Source organism: Haemaphysalis longicornis, unplaced genomic scaffold, assembly GCF_048455015.1.
Source record: "Haemaphysalis longicornis isolate Haplotype H1 unplaced genomic scaffold, Haemaphysalis longicornis Haplotype H1 scaffold_1, whole genome shotgun sequence".
Taxonomy (NCBI): domain Eukaryota; kingdom Metazoa; phylum Arthropoda; class Arachnida; order Ixodida; family Ixodidae; genus Haemaphysalis; species Haemaphysalis longicornis.
In genome coordinates this window covers 380,629,722-380,651,199 of record NW_027526203.1, presented here as the reverse complement: position 1 = coordinate 380,651,199, position 21,478 = coordinate 380,629,722, and the positions used below count along the sequence as shown (strand labels likewise).

Sequence of the window (21,478 nt, the reverse complement as noted above, 5' to 3'; positions counted from 1 at the left end):
GCACAAATGGGGAGCACGGCTCCCCCCCAGTCGAAGGTCACTTGTAAACTTGCGCTGAACCCCAGACCGCCCAGGGACAGTTGGTTTATTCCCAGGAGAGCTTAAGGAACAGACTGAATTCACTTCAAATCGTGGCCGTTCCACCGTCCACCCCCTGCGCTTCCCCGTGGCTAACCACGTGCCCGCCGCGGGTCAGCCAGACAACATTTTGGAAATGGTCCCCCAAGTGCTGCATCACTCCACAGAGAGCGAATCACGTAACGGCGGCAAACAACAGTCGCCTTGGTAATGCGGGGCCTGGCGACGGGAGACGCCCCAAGCTCTCCATGCTCAAGTTAAAGTAAAACCGAGCGACACCCTTTTGTTGGAGCAGTGAGGCAGCAGTCAGTCAAGGAGTGTGGGCAACGAGCCGTGCACACACATTCGAGTAGCGGAACGCCAGCGCTCCAACATTGAGCGCTCCAATCTCAAATTCCCTTCTGAAACAAGAAGAAAAAGGCCACTAAAAAGACAGTGATCCACAAGCCATCCTGATTCACCAATCACCAGCGTCGTTAGACTTGAGACAAGCGCTGAGGAAGCATTTCTTCCAGCTGCTCAATACTCTGACGGCGGAAATCCACAGGAGATTAGCCTGGACTCGACCAGCTAGTTGGCTTAGAAGGCACTGCGACAGATGAGGCCAAGGGACAGCCTCCCTCTGCGTCGCAGTCTTGGAAGAGGAACCGGGGCTCCACACCTCCGACTTTGATGCCTCGAGGCTTGCTGCACAATAGCTAGTGTGGCTGTCACTTGTAAACAGCAAGTGTGACTCCATCCAAGACGTTCATGTATTACTGAAGAATCTGAACCTGAAACTAATTTTTGATGAAGTTTTCAAACTTACCGTATTTACACGATTATAAGTCGAACCAAATGTAGGTCGACCCCCCCAAAATTGCATCTCAAAAAAAAAAAAAAAAAAAAAAAGTGAGTGCAGCCTAGAAAATCGTATCACAATGAGAAGCTGCTCCACCAACTACCAATACCCCACATATGGCGACTCTTCCATCAATGATCGATGCTCCCACAAGAGCCGTGTGCTCGTGGTGTGCGCAGTAATGTTAAAACAGAAAAGCTTTTGTATAAGCACGTGGAATAACCGTGCGCTGTGGGTTGAGCGGGAAGAACACATTCGCTGCGTGATGACAACCATCGAAGCAACCGGCAGCGGCCACTGCCGCGCGATACCGAAACAAACAACAAGGCGGCTGACGGAAGCGGCTGCGCGCGATTTCCTTTTATTAGTGAGTACGTTACTCGCATTTAAGAAGCGTTTTGTTCTTGATGAGCCAGCTTGTTGTGTGTTAAATTACGAAATGTTAACGAGTCTGCGTCATACTCACCGCTCGACAGGAAAGAAATTTAACATACTGGCAAAGCTAATGATGAGAACTCACCCTTACACGATTGGAACATATCAGTCACCTGTATATGCCCTGTACTCGAACTAATTATGAAAAACACGAATCTCCAATTTCTGAAATAAACCGGAATGCTACAAATTCATCTCACATGTTGAACATTTGACACGCAAAACTATTTCAACTGATCTTTGTATTTGGCTCGTTTTCTGTCGATATTCATTGTGTAAGTTTTTTTTTTTTTTGGTGGCATGTATGTGCAAATGTAGTATGTTCGCAGTTAGGGGGCATGTATAAAGATGATCTGGCAGTCTGTATTATCCCGGTAAGTTCGCTGTTACTGTTTTCATATATTTGTGAAGCGTGCAGTGCTTTTTTTGTGCATTGATAAATAAAATGCATAGAACTGCGCGTGCTACCGTTGCCTTGCCAACGCTACAGCGCACAGCTGCCATCAAGACACTAACTGGCTTTTTGAGGAAGCTGGGGCTGATTTGCTTATGTTGGCACTTAGCTAACGCGGCCCACATAGCTTGTGCAAAGAAAGCCTTGCCCAAGCCCCAGCTCTGCACGCTCACTGCTGCAGCGAAATAGCCAAACAGGGCAGTGGAAGTTACCCTGTCGGGGCCCGTGCTCACGATGCCCTGTGCAGCCTTCTCCACTTCTTCCTTTTCACACCAGTGGCTGCCGCTCCGCTTCAGGCCCACGGCAGTCTGCTGAGCCGCCCTCACTTTTCGAAGTCCACTGTTTTGCAAGTAGAAGGGCAGGTGCACAATGTTGCGCAGGTAGTCATGCCCTCGCACGGTTGTGTTCTGGAAGGCCCTGTGCAGGTTGGCTTCGATTGCCTAATGTTGCGAGTGGAGAAAGACCCAGAAGATAAACATTACTCACACAGTGGTCAACTCACAAGGGACAGCACATTTATGTCCTACCGACAATGGAAACAGTAGATGCTTGCTTGAAATTGTTTCATGTTTATTTTTCTGAATGACAATCAGCAGTTACAAGCAGTTATACAAGATGAAGATTTGTAAGTTCATTCATTGCTGCATATGAAAGCCCATGACTCTGAACTAAAGAGTATGAATTTTTGGGCAATTTAAAGCAAGGTTTAACAGATAAGAGCATCAACCGTTTTTTCCTACATCATTCATGCTATATTCGTAGAAATCCCCCCCTTCTCACCCCAACCAACTATATACTGGAGCTTCAGTATCCCAGCAAAACCTTGTTACAAGAGACACTCAAAGGACCTGGGAAACATGTCTCTTGTAATCAAGGTCTCTTGTAACCAAAAAATTTAATAACACCGAGGAGTCGTTTTAACCCACTTTACATACATCAGAATCGGAGTATGTTTAGATGTGTCTATAGGAAATTGCTCAGGAGAAGTCATTCATAGTATTTTAGCGACTGCAGGTTGTATTAGCTTCCTTCCCAACTTCTGTAGGTAAAGTACCTCACTTTGCAAGCCTTCCTGTTGCTCACAGTATCATTAAAGTTCTCCTGGATGTTGATCAGCCTCAACTGCTGACACTTTCTGCTCTCCAATGTCCTCATCGTCGTCATCCTGCTCTGGTTCATCCTCTAGGGCCCCATTTACTTGTTTGAGGAAATGCATGATCTGTAAGCTTTTCAGCACACACAAGGTCCACATTTGCAGAAACAAACACCTCAAAAGATTCTGGAACCTCTGCAGTCTTTTGGATGCAGGCCCCAGCTTCATCTTCAAAGCAGTTTTCCACAGAATCTGCTATATAAAGCCCCTCTTTCATCGTGTCTCTTTAAATAGTGAAGAAATTACTCTAGAGGCTGAAAAATGTTGCCCTTAGTAACCGAGTATCTCTTGTAACCCTGTCTCTTGTATGCAATGTTGCATTACATGGCAAACATCGGAAAACCAACTGACCAAACCATTTTTAAATGTCTCTTATAACTGAGTGTCTCTTGTGACAGTGTCTCTTTTAATGAGGTTTTACTGCAACATGACAGTTAAAAACAATTCCTTCCCCAGCACAGTGTGCAGCACACTTGCCTATGACCCAGCTTCTCGTACTTCTGGCCTTCTATGTATTGCATTATCCTAAAGTGAATAAGGGAGAACCAGTGCACCACTCTGACGTTCAAGCCTACTGCTTAGATCCCCAACATTTCTTTCAAGAGTGTGTCAACACTTTTTGAGTATGGCCAGTCGAACCATGACTTCCTGCTGCAGAAGAGGGACTTGTTCACCGTACTGACAGTTTTGCGTGCATAGAAATGGTCTCCAAAGCACACCTTGATGATTATATGTGGATCCAGAGCCAAGATGGTGACAAAGGGATGTCCAGGGTCAGAAAACAGCATATAAACCGCGTCCAGGACACGCAGAACTTTGTCCTGCTCACAGCTGTCCAGGCCATCCACAATTAAAACGAGACGAGTCTGCTTGCCAACAAATGCATCCAGGCAGTGAACCTGAAACAACAAATTCATGCAAAGGCAAGGTTTTCAGATTTGATTGGATAGCAATTCCGAATAAGAAGCCAAAAGAACACAGAAATATGGCAACAGTAAATCTGTGGACAACACGACTAAATAAAAGAAATTTCTCAATTCATAATTGAGCAGGTGTCGCTTGTTTTCGAAACCCTAATGTTTTTCAATGTTTGCACCTTGCTTGATGCTTTTAAAATTGTGTCAATTTTGATTTCTTCCCTAAAGTTTGACATCAACAAAAGTACTTGTGGTCAGAAAATGTGGTTGCAACCTGAAGTGATTTTCTGCTAACAAATTGAATGCATGAAGAGTGATCCTTAAAGGGGCCATGAAGACAAATACACGTTTGGTTCATCAGAAAGAATGCTTTGTCCTGATAACAGTGATACCAATTTCATAACAAGCTTCAAACAAATATGCGAGATATTAAAGAAAACAGATGAAGCAGTGGCCGACTCCTCAGCCACTTTCCAGCGATTTCGCTATGACGTCACAGAATCTTGTTTGTGCGATTGGCGGCCGCCCAACCTAGGCCACCGCCGAGAAGCATGACTGGGCGATTGTAGTGGGGCCTCTAGCTTTACTTGATCGTATCACTTGAGTGTTAGCGTGCAGTTAACACACTGATAACCATGGTTTTAGGGCTGGCCCAAACTACGTCACTGTAGTGCGAAATTTGAAAGTTTTTCAATATTTCTTCCATTTTCTTGGTTCAAAAAATGTTTCTCATGGATGGAAGGGAGCCAAGTGAGTTACCAAAGGCTAGTTCATTCAAATTGGATAAAGTTGTACTTTGTTTTCATGGCCCCATCAATATTTAAACTAAAATGGCACCGTAGTGCGCCGTTTAACCATTAAAAGGTCCTACATGCTTTGGCGATAGCTTTTTTAAGAATGTGACCTCTGCATGCCTGAAGAGAACTGCAAAAACGCAACTATACACCTATGAGTAAACTAGTAGAAGCCTTCATGTGCGCCTGTTGTAAACGCACAACTGGTGCTTTCTTGTTTACTGAAGTGGCTATCAGCAAAAATGTGACAAAGGCAATGCCTTCCACAATTGCTTGCAGACATTGCTAGTTGGAAAACCTCGTTTTCCCACTGATACAGCTCCTCTGGTGAACGTGACCTGTGTTAATGGGACGCAATCAGATTTTTAAGACTAGGCTGGCATAGGGCAGTGTGTCTGCCATTGTGGCTTAGAGGTACCGTTTTAGCCTCTTGATCCCAAGGGCGCTGGTTCGAGTTTGGCCCTTCCCGCCTTAGTTCTTTTCACATCTTTAGTTGCAATTATAATTATCATGGGTTAGGTTAGTTTTTGGTGTTTTATATGATTGCTTTCTGTTTGCTAAGTTGTGTTAGGTTATGTTAGGTTACATTACTTTAGAGACAGCGAAATGGTGCCAGACGCAGCATTTTTTGGCAATACGTTGGAGGACGTCACTTTAATACAGTGCTTTAATGGAGTGCTGTAACGGACGTCGCTTTAATGGAGTACCATCAGACGGCACTCTAGACACAGCCGTATGTAAAAGCAAAAATAGAGGACCTTGCTTCTAGCACATGATTGTTGCTAGAATGACAATAACTGCTCTTCAATACTTTCGGTGTTTCAAGTACACTAACGAGTGATGCAATATTTCTGTTAAAAAAAAAGGCATCGAGCCCTCTTGTATATCAGCTCTGTGGCATCATGTAGAATGGTGTTTTAGCTAGGCCAACAGATTATGCCTCATGTGCTCTTAGCACTTTTAAATAAATTTCAAGAAGTAAGAAGGGTGAACAAAAATTCACGAAACTGTTTTTGCACAGGTAGAAACCTACATAAACCCGTTTAGCTTCTTGACATTTTAAAGCAAGAAGGCCCTGCTGCTGTAGGTCTTGTACCCACTGGTGCTCCTACAGCAAAAGTTTGCCACACAAACGCCCCGATAATAGCCGAAATATGTGCACACTTAATCTCAGCTTGCCATGAACTCAAAGTCATCAGTTTTTTGCCCCTTTTGAATTGCAGCCGAGCATAGTTTGAATGAACTGCACATTATCAGGCTGTGTGCCAGGAAAAAAGCGAGGCCTGACTTGGCAACAGCAAGTGCTACGACATATCTGCTGGTCTCCACACTTCGTTTATTCCCAGGACATGCAGCAAGAGGTAAGCTGAGTGCATAGGCAGAACTTCCAAGGAAACCATGGCGGTGATAAGGCCGTTTTGGACGCAGGATTCCCAAAGGTCACTAAAACAGGCAGCAGAGCAAGGGGACCACATTGCCCCCTTGCATTTAGCTGCTAGGGTGCCTGAATCTTTTTTGCTCCTTTATTTTACACCAAAACAAAACTGTTGTCATGGTGAGAGCATGTGGGTGCTTAGTACATATTTTAAAGATGCAATGTGTTGGCTTTCAAGGGCACTGTCTGAGTTTTTAAGTTGCTGCCACTTATACTTAAATACCATTTAACTATAGAGAACTTATCTGCCATCCTGATGACTTCATTATGACGAGGGCTTACTGGAGCAGTTAATATCGGCTGCACTCTTTTGGTAAAGTAGAAAAATTCACCACTTCTTTTGGCAAAGTAGCGGTGAATTTTTCCACAGCACAATTAAATGATTACAGCAGGAGCAGTGTGGAGGATGAGGCCCTTTGTTTCCAGCGTCACCTTTCTCCCCCTGCTCGCTCCTCCTACTTTACATTTGCTAGCATAAGGCCAACGAAACGAGAAGGGGAAGCAGTGCATCGACAGATAAGCCCAAAGTCACTGCGGGCTCGTCCCATATGGATGATATGGTAGTGCTTGACACACGTGCCAGCCTTCCTGTGCCCCCTGGTCCCTGCAGGCAAGAGCAGCGACCCACCATGGCACTCATGAGCTCGATCTCGCCCTTGAGGGCCTCCATGTAGCCCCCTGAGGTGGCGTCCACGTGGGCCAGGTAGCTGTGGATGCGGCGGTGGTGCGAGCGAAACAGGGACAGCACCATGCGCACCCAGGTGTACAGGTTGGTGAGCAGCACCACGGCCACCACGCTGGCCAGGGCGATCAGCAGGGGCTGCACCTGGCCATTGGTGCCACCGCCCTCTTGCTGCTGGGCCCCCGATGACAGCACCTCCACCAGCATCGCCACCGCCCCCAGCAGGCACACCAGCGTCACCAAGAAGATGGCAAAGTTGGGCACGCAGCACAGCCGACGCCACGTCCAGCTGGAGGAGGCCACTGGGTAGATGGCCAACACGCACCCCTCACTGTCAGCGTCCTCTTGCGGGTAGCCTTAACCCTACGCCCGCAGTGCTAAGGTCACCCACCAAATGGCCATGGTGATTTTACATGCTGCCCCTCTCAGTGCTGTTGACAGTATCAGAAAGCGCGTTTACATGAAGGCGACAGTAGCGTGTCGCATTGGTTCGTCGAATCGGGCGAATTCGACGCATTTGCGTTTACATGCATGGGCATTGGAGACTAGCACCACCATGTGTCATATCTGGGAGTTGTGGGGTCGCATTTTCGGCATTACCAGTTTCCGGTAGCCGGCAAGTTGCTTGTGTTCGTATTGGCGTCTATCGCGGCTGAAGCGAAACCAGCGGATCGTCCCCCGGTTCACCCGATCAACTACGATGATCGCTGAGCTAAATGTGTACATTCCGCGCATCGTTTGCAAGAAATGGATACAGCAGGCAATCGTGAAGTGTTGACTTGCCCTTTGTAACGGTCCGCGCACATGCCGGCCGCGCCTGCCTGTACGGCCCACAAAGCGGCTCGACCAGGCGCAGACCACGGTAGCAACAGCTTGTCGCCACTCTTCCAAATCAACCTGATCGCGATAAGACATTCCACATGCGAGAAAGTAGATGCTAGTGTGGTGAAAAATTGAGCTAAGGATTATCAGCCGCGATGCTTAGCCTATGCTGAACGGCCGCGGAGGTTCGAAACCCGGCACTACGGCGCGCGGTGCAGCGAGCGGCCGAAAGATGGCGCTACCTGCGCGGAAGAATCAAGACAGGCCCCGGCAGATGTCTTGGACACCGATCGCTCAAATGGCGATTATCGCGAAATAAAGTTCCGCATACGAGAAGGGGGATGGTAATGTGGCGAAAAGTTGCATTAAGGATCGTCATCCTCAGTTGTACAAACAGCGGCAATCAAATATCCGCCACGATGCTAAGCCTAAAGTTCCAACACCCGAGCCGGGCCGAGAAATGAGATGCGACTGCTGCTACATGCACTCGGGAAGTCACATTTGCGTTCTCGATCTACCCTGGTTTAGCGCATCGGATGCGACGCGTCTTCCAAGCGAATTGGCCTGCTTACACGCGATGCAATGCGGTACGGTAATGCGACAAATCCAATGCGATACGCTACTGTCGCATTCATGTAAACGCGCTTAGAGAGTTTGAGCGTGGCGGGAAGCATATGGTATGTTAGCGTTAGTGCGTACCGTGACCTGACTGCGCATTCATGCACTTATGCTGTACACTAAACTGCCACTCTGTTAGCGTTGTACTGCAGCGGTACTATCGCCACCAGCTGGGCATGTCCGCGCCTCTTGCCGCTTCTGCGGCGGCATTCAAATTAGGAATGATCAAGTGTAGGGGACGTAATTATTTGCTCTAGCTTAGCCATAAAAACATCTTTGGCCTTTTTCATTAGCTTTTAATGATGCTTATGAGCATATTTTGAAATGCCACAAAATTTTTCAGGTGACAACCCTGAAAACTGTACTGTGCCCAGCTGGGTCGTCAACAATTACATCTGGTTGTGCCTAGTTTTTGTCGTATTTTAGAAATCCTCAGGGTGATACCGCTTGTTTCTCATGCACCGATATCGTAGACAAGTCCCATCTTGCTAATGCTACAAGCATTGTAGCTGTATCTCCTTTACGTAATTAATTAATTAAAACAAGTAAATAAATCTTCTGGAATATCGACAATTCCTTTTTTCTTATTTGTATTTCACCAAATTGTAGGCCTCCATAGTCTGCACAAAGACAAAGATAAAATGCTGTCACAAAATATCCCAATGGCACTTGGGCCGGCACTGTATTTCCACAATTTCACAAACCTGGTTTAGGTTGGAACACTCGGTAGAACCTTGTGGTAAAGAAGCCAAATTCATCCTCAATGGCAGAGAACAATGAAATGATGATGTATGCAATGGAGGCATCTCCAACACCAGAGCTGCTCACTTTGTTCTGTTCGGTGAATATAAACCTGAAAATAGGTGCGCAAGCAAGGGAGAGAGTGTTACAATAAGACGTGCATTTCACATTCAATCATTAAAAAAAATGTGACTGTATGCTCATCCATTGAAAGTACACATGTCTAATAAGGCCTCTTAACATACAAAGCAGTTTTTTATGTGTATATGTTTAATATTGGTGGATACATACACGACAGTTGACCAGCCTGACTATCATTATACAAAACTGAATCTCCTCCACCTAAACAAATAATAAACCAATGACAGCAATATTGCAAATAGAAATGAAATGTCAGCACTGCTATGCCTTCCCTTAGTATAGGTTGTCCAGCACTTGTAATTGCTATTTTTATTACTTTTGGGCTAACTTCAAACAGCTCAGTTGGAGCTAAGATACAATAAGGAAAAGTTGACAGCTTGCCAAAGCATAGCAGACATTGCCCCAGCTGTCACACACCTCTGGAGGAGATCATTCCTCTTCATGCTCTTCTCGAGACTGCTTTCGCGTCTGCACCTTTTCAGTGAAACCTCTGTGCAGCCTACAATGGTTCCCTAGCAGTGCATCTCAAATTGAATGACCTCAACTGCTCAGCAGGTTTATTCTGTACACGCACACAAGCTTATTTTTCTAGAACAAGTTTTCTTTTGCCAAGAAAAGAAAACTCACCATTGCTTCCAGTTCTCGACATATCTAGTTAAGTACACACAATCGAAATTTTGGATTGCGTTTAAATAAGGCAATAAAAGAATTACACAGCACGAGGAACAGTCAACAAAAAGAACTAGAAGTGGATGATGCATCTGTGCCAACCTGCCCAACTATCACTTTTGCTTCGATGATCAAGTAAAAGCTAGTGTGGCAACGGGCACCTATCTCTTTCTTCGCAAGCCACACATGAGGCTAAAAGCCCATAGTACTTTGTAGGTATTCCTATTTTGTCAAAATAAAAAAGTCGCATATTTGGCCCACTGCATTATGTAGAATGAACAAGATGGCTTTGGTGTGATTAGCTAGATCGTGCAAAGACACCTTGTATCACTCCTTTCTTGTATGACTAGTATCTTGTACATGCCACTAAGAAGTTCACACGTACTAAAATTGGCTCAATGAGGCATATGTGATGTAAGCACAGCTTCTGCACTCTTGTTTCTCAGCAAATCCAGTCATTGCCTGCCACCCAGCCAAGCGAAGCCAGCCACTATAGCTTTATGTATTCGGTGCACTTCTGCTTTGATAGAAAAACTGTGTTCAGGATTTTGTGACTTCACATATGTTTGCCGAAGGCACTTGGGGGGGCGGGCACAAAGAGGTCAAAGTCAAAGTCAAAGTTAGTGTTTATTTCAACATTGGATATGCTGATATACTATTTTTATACATTTTTATACCTTTTGCCCAGGGTGCGAATGATGGACACTTTTTGGTTTTACCCAAACACACATTCCACAACACAAAACAACACACTCCAAGTAATGCATTCGGGCACAAAAAGTGTACTTGTTACAAACTCTGGTTTACAGTAAATAAATAACATGCGACCAACAAGGTCACCAGTCTTGACTGTAGGTACTAGGCTGACCAGCTTTGCTTTAAGCTTTTGAAAGCCGTTCAGCTCACATCATGGTACCATATGATTGATTGATTGTAGTGTTTAACGTGCCGACGCAACGCAGGCGTTGAGGTGCACCGTAGTGGAGGGCTCCAGATTAATTTTGACCATCTGGGAATCTTTAACGTGCGCCGAAACCTCAAACACACGGGCATTTTTCCTTTCCGCCTCCATCAGAAAAGTGGCCACCGCGGCCGGGAATCGAACCATATGGTCTATGGTCTGTGTATATAAGGCACTGTCTGCGCTACTGGATTGGATGATGTATGAACCTCAGCTATGTCGCCAACGCGTCCTTTATTCCCCACTAAAGTTTGTGAACTTAGTACAGCATTTTGGCGCAGCGTGGCGCAATTTAAATGAATTTCAGGGTTTTGGTGCAGCTTGGCTCAAAAATATGAAATTGTATCAAAATGGCGCAATTGGCGCAGCTGTTGCACCCCAGCACAACCCGATCTGCTCGACCAGTGAAGGCACCAGACAGGTCCCATGCAGCTGTTTGATGTCCACGTGTAAGCCTCCCGCCAGCACAATGGACATGTCATCAGTGAGGGCATGAAACCTATAGCTTCGCGTGCACACCCCCCCTTCCTTTCTTTACTCCCCGCTTGTGCACGCATAAACCGGCAACCACTTGTGCACATGCTTAAACGTGAAAGACACCGGCAAAAAGGAATGCCGGAGCGGCGCCGAGTAAAGCGGCTCTACCGGAATGAAAACCGGGGGAGGGGTGGGGTTAGACATATGCTGCTTCACAGTAAAAAAAGCTCACGCTCACACCTGGCGGCGATGCTGGCTGCAGTATCGCTGCGCTCAGGCCTCTGGTGGCCCAGTTTGATTGCTCGGGGCACGGCCGGTGTGGACGCGCTTTTGCTCTCTCTGCGCTTGCAGCGAGTGAGCGCAGAGCGAGCAAGCGCGTCCAGACCGGCCGCACCCGGGGTTACCCCAGGACGAAGTGCCAGCAGCTAGAGCACAGGTTTCCGCGTCTCGCCATGTTTGGCACAGCGCGTGGATACTCCTCGCAAAACAGCATGAGACAAACGCCGAGTTGCGGGCTTCTGAAGCGGGAGCACACTTAATGGGACATGGGCGCGAAAACCCCAAAAAAGAATATATAAAACCCAAAAAAGACATCTTCAGGCGCTAAAAAGCTCATACATGTAGGCAGGAAACTCAAAATAGGCACTTACAGGAACAATACAGTATTGCTTAAAGTGTTTCATTTCTCTTAATTCATGCTTATATGTCAAACGGCTTGATACAGACTGAAGGAAAAAATAGGCATTTTGCCCGAAGTTCCGGTCTCTACTCATGACTGTAGTTCCTTACCAGCTATCTAGTGCAGCTATCATGTGCAAAGTATCATATAACTTGGAACAAGCATTAAAATTATAAAAAAATGAATTTCCCAGTAACAAAGTAGTCAATAATCACTCACAGTGATATTTACGATCCAACATACCTTCCAACTCACCGCTGAACAGTTTCATAAACTAAGACACAATAATTACTAATTATGTAACGAGTGAACCAAAAGAGCATCCAAACTTATGCCTTATACTTCCACAAATCTTTGAACAGGACAGAATTAACAGAGCTTAAAAAATAACTCATAACTGAATGTGGAAGCATGCCCTACTGAGGTGTGTAGCATTTTTATAAGGTGCTTATGCAAGCAGAATTTTAAAGTCCCGCAAAATCCTCAACAGTAATGAACATTTCACAAAAAACGGTAGAATTTCGCACTATGCAACTTTGGAATTGAAAATTTTAGTTAGCCACTCATCAAACATTTATTTCATATGAGCCAATTATCAAACTAATTAAGGTAATGTAATATTATATTAGTACTTTAATTTGAAAAATTAGTAGCACTTACATTTAAACCTAATTTCATTGAATAATCAATTAACTACTTGGTTTGAACAAACCAGTTTCTTTTTCCGATAGATTAAACATAATAATCGCCAGGTGTTCCTCATCCGTCAATGGTTTACAATTACTATCTTGCAGGAAAATTCAACTTTTGTCATTTTTAATGCTTGGTTCTAGTTATGTAACACACCCAGCATAAGAATCAGACTTCTGTTTATGAAAACACTGCATTTATCTTAGCAGCGATTCTGCAACTACAATGATTGAGATCATTTACAGCTCGAATTGGGCCCGAAAAGGGTTAAAAGAAAAAGATGCATGCTGTTCCTTACATGGTCACTAAAACAACAACAGGATAGGCAGAAGATGCATTCAGGGGTGGATAGCGTTCAAGCATTCAAGAAAACAGTTACACGTACCCTTTTTGGGGGGCAACAATTGCATACAACTTTCTTGCATTTCTCACAAGAGGGAAAAAAAGAAGCATGCAGTGGCTACTTCTTCTGTTTGCTTCTAACTGAGGGGGTTAAAAGTGGATGAGTTACCTGACAGGATTAGAGCCAAAGTCCTTATTTGAGGCTGGAGGATGGCAAAAAATGACCTGAAGAACAGTCTTGAAAGAGTTAAGCATGTGCTCCATCCTAAGGCAGAACTTGTAGGCCCAATTCCAGTCATGGTGAGTGCTGCCATACCTTATGATGTCTGTAGATGTAATAAATGAAGCCATATGTATGTGCTGCCCAAACTACCAAACACCACTACTGCTGAATGGTACAGCAAGCTGGTCATGACCATGTTAACACTTACAAAAAAGGTGAAGCATTACCTTAAAGGGGCACTGACACAAAATTTTGAAGGCGAGATAACTTCGGAGATAGATTGGTGGGAACACATATACATCATCTGCAAAATATCAGCGGCGAATACAGCCTAGGACATATTTAAAATCAATTTTAAAGTGTGCGAAACGCAACCGAGCAGCCAGCAGAGGACCACGCGCAATCGACATCCCGCAGATATTTTGTAAATAAACAACATCCAAACACGTCACGAGTTTGTGTTTGCCGCTTCCGCACTGCTGGCGTTTTTCGCCGGCTCGCCCGGCTCGCCGCTCCAATCGGGGGGCCGGAGGGCGGAGCTTTTGCTCTCGAGAACGAACGACCCGATCGTTGGCGGCGGAGGCGCCGTGATTTCGTCAGCTAATCGGGCAGCTGGCCGCGACCAAAGTTCTACAGCGATTCCAGGCACTCTGTTTCTATTACTGTTAATTACCATTGGATGCGAAAACGCGCCGGAGGCACGAAAAGCCCACTGAGCTAGCCGCACGGTCGCTGTGCAGGCGGCGGCCACGGCCGCGAAGTGGCCCAGGCCGGCGCAGGTAGCTCGAGTGATAGCTTAATATTTGTTACCGCTGCACGAAATTGTCCCCAAGTTCCGACCATGGTGGCTTACATGAGAAAGGAGTTAATGATGCGATGGCGGGTTGCATTAAAAATTGTCATCTGCACCGCTTACGAGAGCGGCACTCGAATATCCGCCGCAGTGCTAAGCCGAACACATCTGTAGGCGGACCTGTAGGCAGACCGGCCGGCTGCTCCCAGCGCGCGTCTTGCCACCCACCGTCTCGAGCGTCGCGCGTCGTTCTTTAGCCGCGGTAGCATTTGCACTCGCAGCACCTGCGTCACATCCACGGTCGCTTTTTAATTAAGCACCTCACGAGATCAGTACGTGGGGGCATTCGCAGAAACTGCCGTCGATGCGGATTCGACAGTGCTATGGCGGCTCTGCTCTGTGATATCCCTCCGACGGTCACGTGGTCAGCTTTGTTCACACAAAATCCACAAAATCCATCGTTTCGCGGCACTCGCTGAAACCGAAACTGCGACTGGCCGCATTGAAAATGCCTCTAATTAAACAACCGTCGCACGCTGAAGCAAATGAGGTTTCTACAGGTTATAAGTAGGTCACTAGCTACTTATCGCAACAACAAAAAACAAGATGCAAAATTTTTGTGTCAGTGCCCCTTTAAATTTCAGAGTTTCAGATGCGGCTATATGTGCTTCATCAAAAATCACACTTTACTGTGCATTACATATGTGTGCTTTGACAGCACCTAGTGTTAGCCAAAACGTTTCCCCGCTGAAGAGGATTACTCGCTCCTATCCAGCACCTTGTTGCACCTGCTAGTGGATTAACAAATGCGGCTAGGCCAACAAAAGTGGTTTGACTCTTCTTCCATTAAAGCACAACCTTCTGCACGTGCATCACAATTTTACACACCCTTTTCCTTCAGCTAGGGCGATCAGCAATCTTAACGCAAGATTACAACAGGCATTAAATTACAGAACACAGCAAAGAAGTTCGTCCGTTAAGTTGAATGCACAGTGTCTGGAACAGTTTTTTTGCTATTGCGACCCCAGCAAAAAGCCTCACCGGCGATGTTTTGTGAAATATCATGACGCTGACCCAAGCCTATTAGAGCTACACCTAACGCTTCCCAAGGCCTTCCAAATAACTGCTTTCTCTCTGCACCATGATGTTGGTGCTAATCATGTTCTGGTTCCACAGTGCCAAATGCGGTTTCACGGTGCGGGGAAGGCAGGGAGGGCCTGCTGGCCGACGACCAGGTGGACTCACAGAGGATGCAGTAGGTGAGCAGGAAGGAGCCGCCTGCCAGGCTCAGCCCCAGCAGCCACTGGCCCGATGACAGGAGGATGCAGTAGCCCAGCATGCATGAACAGAACGACACCAGGCAGAACAGGACCCAGGTGAAGGAGAACGTCGGCTCCATCCACTGGACTGCAAAGCTCCGCATGTCCTCTGCCACAGACAACACGGCCTGTTTAGGCAACACACCCCTCGCAGATGATAGGCAGGTGCAAAAGCCAACCTCGACCGACTAAAACACCTCACACCATGTGATCAGCACGTGCTGAACAAAAATGTTACTGGGGAAAAAAAAGGGGGGGACTCGTTACCAGATACCCAAATACAGCTGCACCAGTGACTTTGCAATTGATGAAAAATTTGCCGCATTCTGGGGTGCGAGACCAGGATCACAGCCTGTCCAAAGCAGCCGCTAGGCCAAGTAGGCAAACCAGAAGACTAGTTTATAGTGTGACGGCAAATTCATCAACAACTGGGCATGAGGGACAAGTTTTAGTCGAATACTTTAATTAAGGGAAGCCCTCTCAGTTCAGTTTCCACTGTCCTTGGCAACTGTTTAGCTATGCTTGGATTGAAGATAATCTTCCCATGGCGGAAACTTACTCAGCCTGTGGAAATTCCTTAAAGTATTTTGACTAGAAAAATATCAATAATGAATGCAGCTTAAGTAGGTCATTACATTAACTGCAAGAAAAGCATCCCTGTTGTTTCACAGAACATACATTAATAACTTCAATCTTAACTTCAATCTATGCCTGAGGAAATGCACATTCATTGCAGTCACTTTCAAGCAACACCTGGCCTGTCCTCTAACAAACAATCCTGTGGGTGCAAGACTGCATTTGAGAAGCGTAGAGTGTTGACAGACTATCACAAAGCTCACACACGTGAGACACCTTCAATCCACATATTTAACAAATAAAGCAAGCGTGGGGGCAAAGCATAGGTGTCTTGACTTTTGGAGTTAAACTTGCGCAATTTGCAATTGAAAAAAAAAAAATCAAGGAATGTGAGAAGCCAGTTTATCAAAAACACTCTGCACACATCCCTTTGTCTTACAGCAATTTTTTTCAGCCAAGATGCAAGTGCATTTGCAACAACCATCCGTGCTGGGATCCGGACAATTTGGTCCCGGACAATTTGGTCCTGGACAATTTGGTCCCGGATCCAACCACTGCCTTACAATGTAAGCCAAATAACAAAGTGAAAAAAAAAAGTAATAGTACCACTAAAAGGTATCATTAAGTATGAGACACATGCACAACGAGAGCATGCAATTGGCATGCGGCGGATCGTTACGACGGTCATACAGGACTGATTTTGGCGTCGTACGCTCGTCGGAGGAGGCTCATGACATGCAATTGGTGAGACAGATGCAATCGTATGATCGTTGCGACCGTTTTGCGGTTGCAGCCAATGAGAGCACGAAGGTGTTGTCATAATGATGTCACTGTGAAAGCTTCTTTCAAAGCCTCGAGGAGGCACTAGTGGCAGTTCCGAGTATTTTGATGGGAGCAGCGCCAAGTAGTGCGGGGCACACTCATGTGCTCTCCGCCGGCAATACAGACGCCTGGCAGAAACAGCTCGCCAGCGGTACCAACCGCATGGACGAGCGGAATTGTCGGTGCTAAACATCCCCACACTGCTTTACTGAACATATAAAATGCAGTGTATAATGCAATAGCACTATTCATTTTAACTTCAAGTTGATAGATGTTTTCTTTTCCTGCTTGGATTTCTCTTGCAGATATCCAAATCAGCCGGAGTGCGCCTAAACAGGGAGGCAACCATGGAGCAAAAACAGCGGGTGGAGCGACCCCAACGACGCATCACACGCACGCGTCGGACCATGTGTCTCAAATTCAAGAGTGTGGCTTGTCATGGCAGCCATATTTACAACCAGTCATGCATCACATTGGACAATGCCGTCATGCATGTGTCTCGTGCTTTACTCGGAACTAAGCTCATGCTCACTTTGAGAATTCGTGTTGTACAAAAGAGTAACATCATACCCATAATTCTGCGGTGTTTAGACAACTTCAGTACCGTACTTACCCGATTCTAACGCGCACTTTTTTTCCTGAAAAATAGGCTGAAAAAAATGAATGTTAGAATCGGATACGAAACTGGAACTGCCAAAACAGTGGAAATTTCTTCCTACCCATCGCCATCTCAAGATGGCGGCAAAGCATTTAGCAACGATTTTTCGGATGCAAGAAGCCTAGGAGCCGAGGCTTTTCTATCTCTATCAGCGTTCACACAAATCGTCAAATCGTTCCACTTGTGCGCTTGATAACAGCAATGGCAGCAGCGGCAACGAAGGTGCGCTGCGCTTCCACGAGTGGCTTACGAGTGGCTCCCATGCGTTCAACAAACGGTCGCCTGAAGCGTGCACCTCTGGAGAAGCTCGCGGGATGGGCGTGCGAGGCATGGGCCATGATCCCATAGACCATGGTTGAACGTTCGTTCAGAAGTGTGGCGTCGCGAACGCGCTTGACGGCACCGACGACGAGATGTTGTAGCCAGCGGAAAGCGACAAGGAGCTCTCGGAGAGCGACGAGGAGTGAGATGAGCGAGATTACTTTGGGAAATAAATCACCCGTTTCTCTCACAGTCGTTTTTCTTGGTCACAAAGTTCCGTGCGCGTTACAATCGGAGGTGCAAGTTTTTTCGGTTTTTTTGCCTGGAAAATAGGGTGCGCGTCAGAATCGGGGGCGCGTTAGAATCGGGTAAGTACTGTAACCTCCATACTCAACCAGTTATGCAACTAAATTGTCAGGTAAATTACATTGGTTTACATGACAAATACTTTATGTTCAGGTACAGCCTTAAAACTTACAGCCCTTCCTTCCATAAACAGCTCAGCTGAAAGCTACAGTGGTCAACTGGGTGGGTTGGTACAGTGTGCCTAGTATCAGCACTAAATACGTGACACAAAAGGAGGAGAGGGCGCAAACACGGTGCTGTAATAGTAAAGCATGCATTCTCACCTTCAAGCTTTCCAAGCAAAAAAGACTTGCCACTCCCCCAGCGAGCGTACAGGCCTACTGAAATAGGCATTGACAAAGACGGTTCGCTCAAAATGTCTGCCAGAGCACTGCTGTACAAGTCATAGCCCAACATGTTTTCGTTGTCCTCATTTGTGTTCAGACGACCTGTAAGAATGTCACAAAAGCTTTTAGGCAGCCCAAAATGGAACTACAAGCAAACAGATACAGTACGCGAGCTTGAGCAGAAAATGAGCATGCCAGGTGCCAGTGCACGTCAAATTTACAGAGCAAACAGGCAGGTTTATTTTACAAATACAGGGTGTTGCAACCCTTTTGGGAACACTTCAAAAATTGATTGTCCAAACTGCTTGCTTGTTCAAGCTGAAACTTTGCATGATGCTTACGTTCAATAGCCTATTTGGTTTAACAATAAGACTGACAACCAATAGTACCCGTCAACATTGAAACAGACTAAAAATAGTTTCTGCCTACAGGGCCGGCGCCACAGACCACCATGTTTGACACACTAAAGAACTTTTGTGCCCTCCACTGGCCCCAAGAACAAGCTTGTGCCAGTTCACAGGAAGGCAAAGCACATGCCTCTGGCGCCGATAGAGGCTGGCCCCATATAGAAAAAAACGTTTTCATTCAATTTCAAGATAAACAGCTCAGTGTGGTTGCCAACTTTGGTGCTAAACAAAATAGACTACAAAATGTGAGCTTCATGCAAGGTTTCAGCTCAAACAAGCAAGCGGTTTGGACAGTCCGTTTTCCTGTAGTAACTTGATTAAGGCAACCAATCACTAAATGTACAACTTGGAACACTACGCATGTACTATATTTGCGTGTAGGACAATATGGTCCTGGACGAAATGGTCCTGGACAATCTGGTCCCATGTAAAAACCCGAACAAAATGGTCTCAAATCAATCCTTCGACCCCGTAAATGTTGTCGATATCCATAGCAATTCCTTTTTAGGTGAGTGATAGAAATAGAGAAATTTTGTGAATGTTTTAGCTATAAATTTGAAGTTTGAAGGTGTTAAATGAAGCTGCAGCGAGATGGCAAGGCATTCATTATGCAAATACCGCTTGTTTTCATGCGGGTGTACGCCCGTTCGTCACGTGGCCTTTTGTCATGGGCCTGTTTGTAATAGGTCATACGGGCACGTAGGAACATTCATCCTAGGGCAGCTCGTCACATAGGAAACTTCATCATAGAGGTGTGAAACAATTTTTTTTATCACCTGCTAATTTTCATTTTTTTAAAGACAGACTATAGTCTTCAGTGAGATACAATGAGCTGCAATCCGACGTCACTCAGTTACACTGTGCTTGCATGTACTATTGGTATGGAAAATATTTTGAATTAATAACTGCTACTACAGCAGCGTTATATATGTGAACACCTTTCTAAAATCAACGCGGAATGGCTCATGATTGCACTTCGAAAAAATGCTTATTAGTCAATACTGTAACTTCCGTCTTGCAAATTTTCCTTTGCCTGCAGGCTTAATGCAGCGTCAATCCATGAACCTTGATGCGAGTGTAGGAATATCCATTGCGCAAAAGAATAGCACCAGCTTGTTGGTGATTGTCAACTCGAAGTCGAAATCAAAAGTAAAATCATAGGCAAAAGTGGCCTCTATTGCATACAACACAGACCTCTGCCATGCTAAAGTAAAGTCAGAATACCTTCATATGAGCTGCACAAGTGAACTGAGACGGGCTAGTTGGTGCATGATGCCACTTAGAAAAAACAGCGCCAAAAAACGATACGACAGGGAGTAAAGACAAACATGCTTGTGTTTGTTTTTACTCCCTGTTGTATCGTTTTTTGGCGCTGTTTTTTCTAAGTGGCTTCATATGAGCAAGAGAGAAATCAGGAAGGCCAAGCAGTGGGGGTAAGAAGGATTAAAGGGACACTGAAGTGATTTGTAAACAATGCGGGATTACGAGCGCAATTTGTAGTCCGGAGTCCCTAGGCCCCGTTTCGACCACTCTGAGCACGTTTACGCGAATTTATTTAGTAGAAAAACCAATTTGAAAATGCTGTCCTCCTCTCTGCACTCTCGCCCATTTTCTGTGGCGTTTTCGTGTGACGTCAGCAGGAGAGGAGCTGGCAATTGGCTGCGCTACTGCACGGCTCGCCGACCTTCCGCGACCGAGTCAGTCGGCCCAGCGTTTATTCCGCCGGGCGCCGACGGGTCGTCGCAATTCGCTAGATCAGTTGAAACTAAGCCACAACACGTTTGGGAATGGAAGAATGTGCCTTTCTTTACTTCGTTAGTTTGTACACTGTATCTAGCTCCAAGTCAAGGTCGCTTCACACAAGCGCTGCACAAGCGCACATGCGACGCTTCGCTGACTGGTACGCCAGTAGGAAAATATAAGGCCTCTTGAAGGGGGAGAAGAGTCAGCGAAGTCAATATAGGTACTAAGGAAATAAAATCAACTGATATTTTTACCGTACAGCGTAAACCTAGGGTGCGGGAAGCACTTTTTTGCGCTGGGCGAACAAGCACAGCGGTCAGCAGTATGACTACGCATCTGCGAAAGCTTTTCCGTCTACGAAATGCAATTCCTAGACGTCAGCTATTGTGGAAACTCGGGGGACGCTTACTGCACGAGCGCAATACAACAAATAGTCAACTAAGCTGCTTGAAATAATAAAAATAAATAAAAGTGTAAACTGGTTATACATTATATACTTTATATTTCGACTGTCGGGCAGCCTCCGCGCGTGGCCTAGTTGTTTGGAGCGCTAGGTATGTCATTGCAAGTGTTTTGCCAGTCGCAAGTTCGAATCCTCGCGGGTACATGCTTTTTTTTTTAATAAGTTAACTTTTTCGTTTTTCGCCGATGTTTTCTATACTGAGTTCACCTTTTTTTGGGCCGCAATGTTCACTGCTCCACGAACTAGTCCGCAGAACTCGCGCAGCCTGGCACTGGCGCCGCGCTAGCGAGTTCTCGTTGGCGTGCTGTTGCCATGAGCACCGACTGCTTGCGGGCAGTGGGCACAGGCCAGAATCAACAGACCCTTGGCCTGAACACGCTTTTTACGATACAGGCATGAGTGAGGCAAGCTCCAAATATGGGGGAAAAGCGCATGCATTTGTGTGTCTGCGGGGACGCGGAGGGCGTTCATGCACTGCATAGGCCTCGGCTAGTGAATGCTACGATTCCAAGCCGTCCTGGGAGGCTTATCTTATGCATTTTACAGCCAACAACATGGCAGAAGCGCGGTACTACGATTACTGGGATATTGA

At 46.0% G+C, this 21,478-nt stretch overlaps 1 protein-coding gene across 2 annotated transcripts in view; it reads right to left on the bottom strand.

The window, feature by feature from the left end:
* Arms (Ankyrin repeat-rich membrane spanning) overlaps positions 1 to 21,478 on the bottom strand; it is a 72,846-nt gene that overhangs the window by 26,847 nt on the left and 24,521 nt on the right. For both annotated transcript variants that reach the window (XM_077686480.1, XM_077686481.1), the window contains exons 12-18: positions 18,211 to 18,375; positions 15,191 to 15,373; positions 13,099 to 13,255; positions 8,934 to 9,082; positions 6,736 to 7,091; positions 3,681 to 3,860; positions 2,021 to 2,248 (exon numbers count right to left, since the gene is read on the bottom strand). In XM_077686480.1, coding sequence (XP_077542606.1) covers positions 2,021 to 2,248; positions 3,681 to 3,860; positions 6,736 to 7,091; positions 8,934 to 9,082; positions 13,099 to 13,255; positions 15,191 to 15,373; positions 18,211 to 18,375 — 1,418 coding nt within the window. The remainder of the gene's footprint in view (positions 1 to 2,020; positions 2,249 to 3,680; positions 3,861 to 6,735; positions 7,092 to 8,933; positions 9,083 to 13,098; positions 13,256 to 15,190; positions 15,374 to 18,210; positions 18,376 to 21,478) is intronic.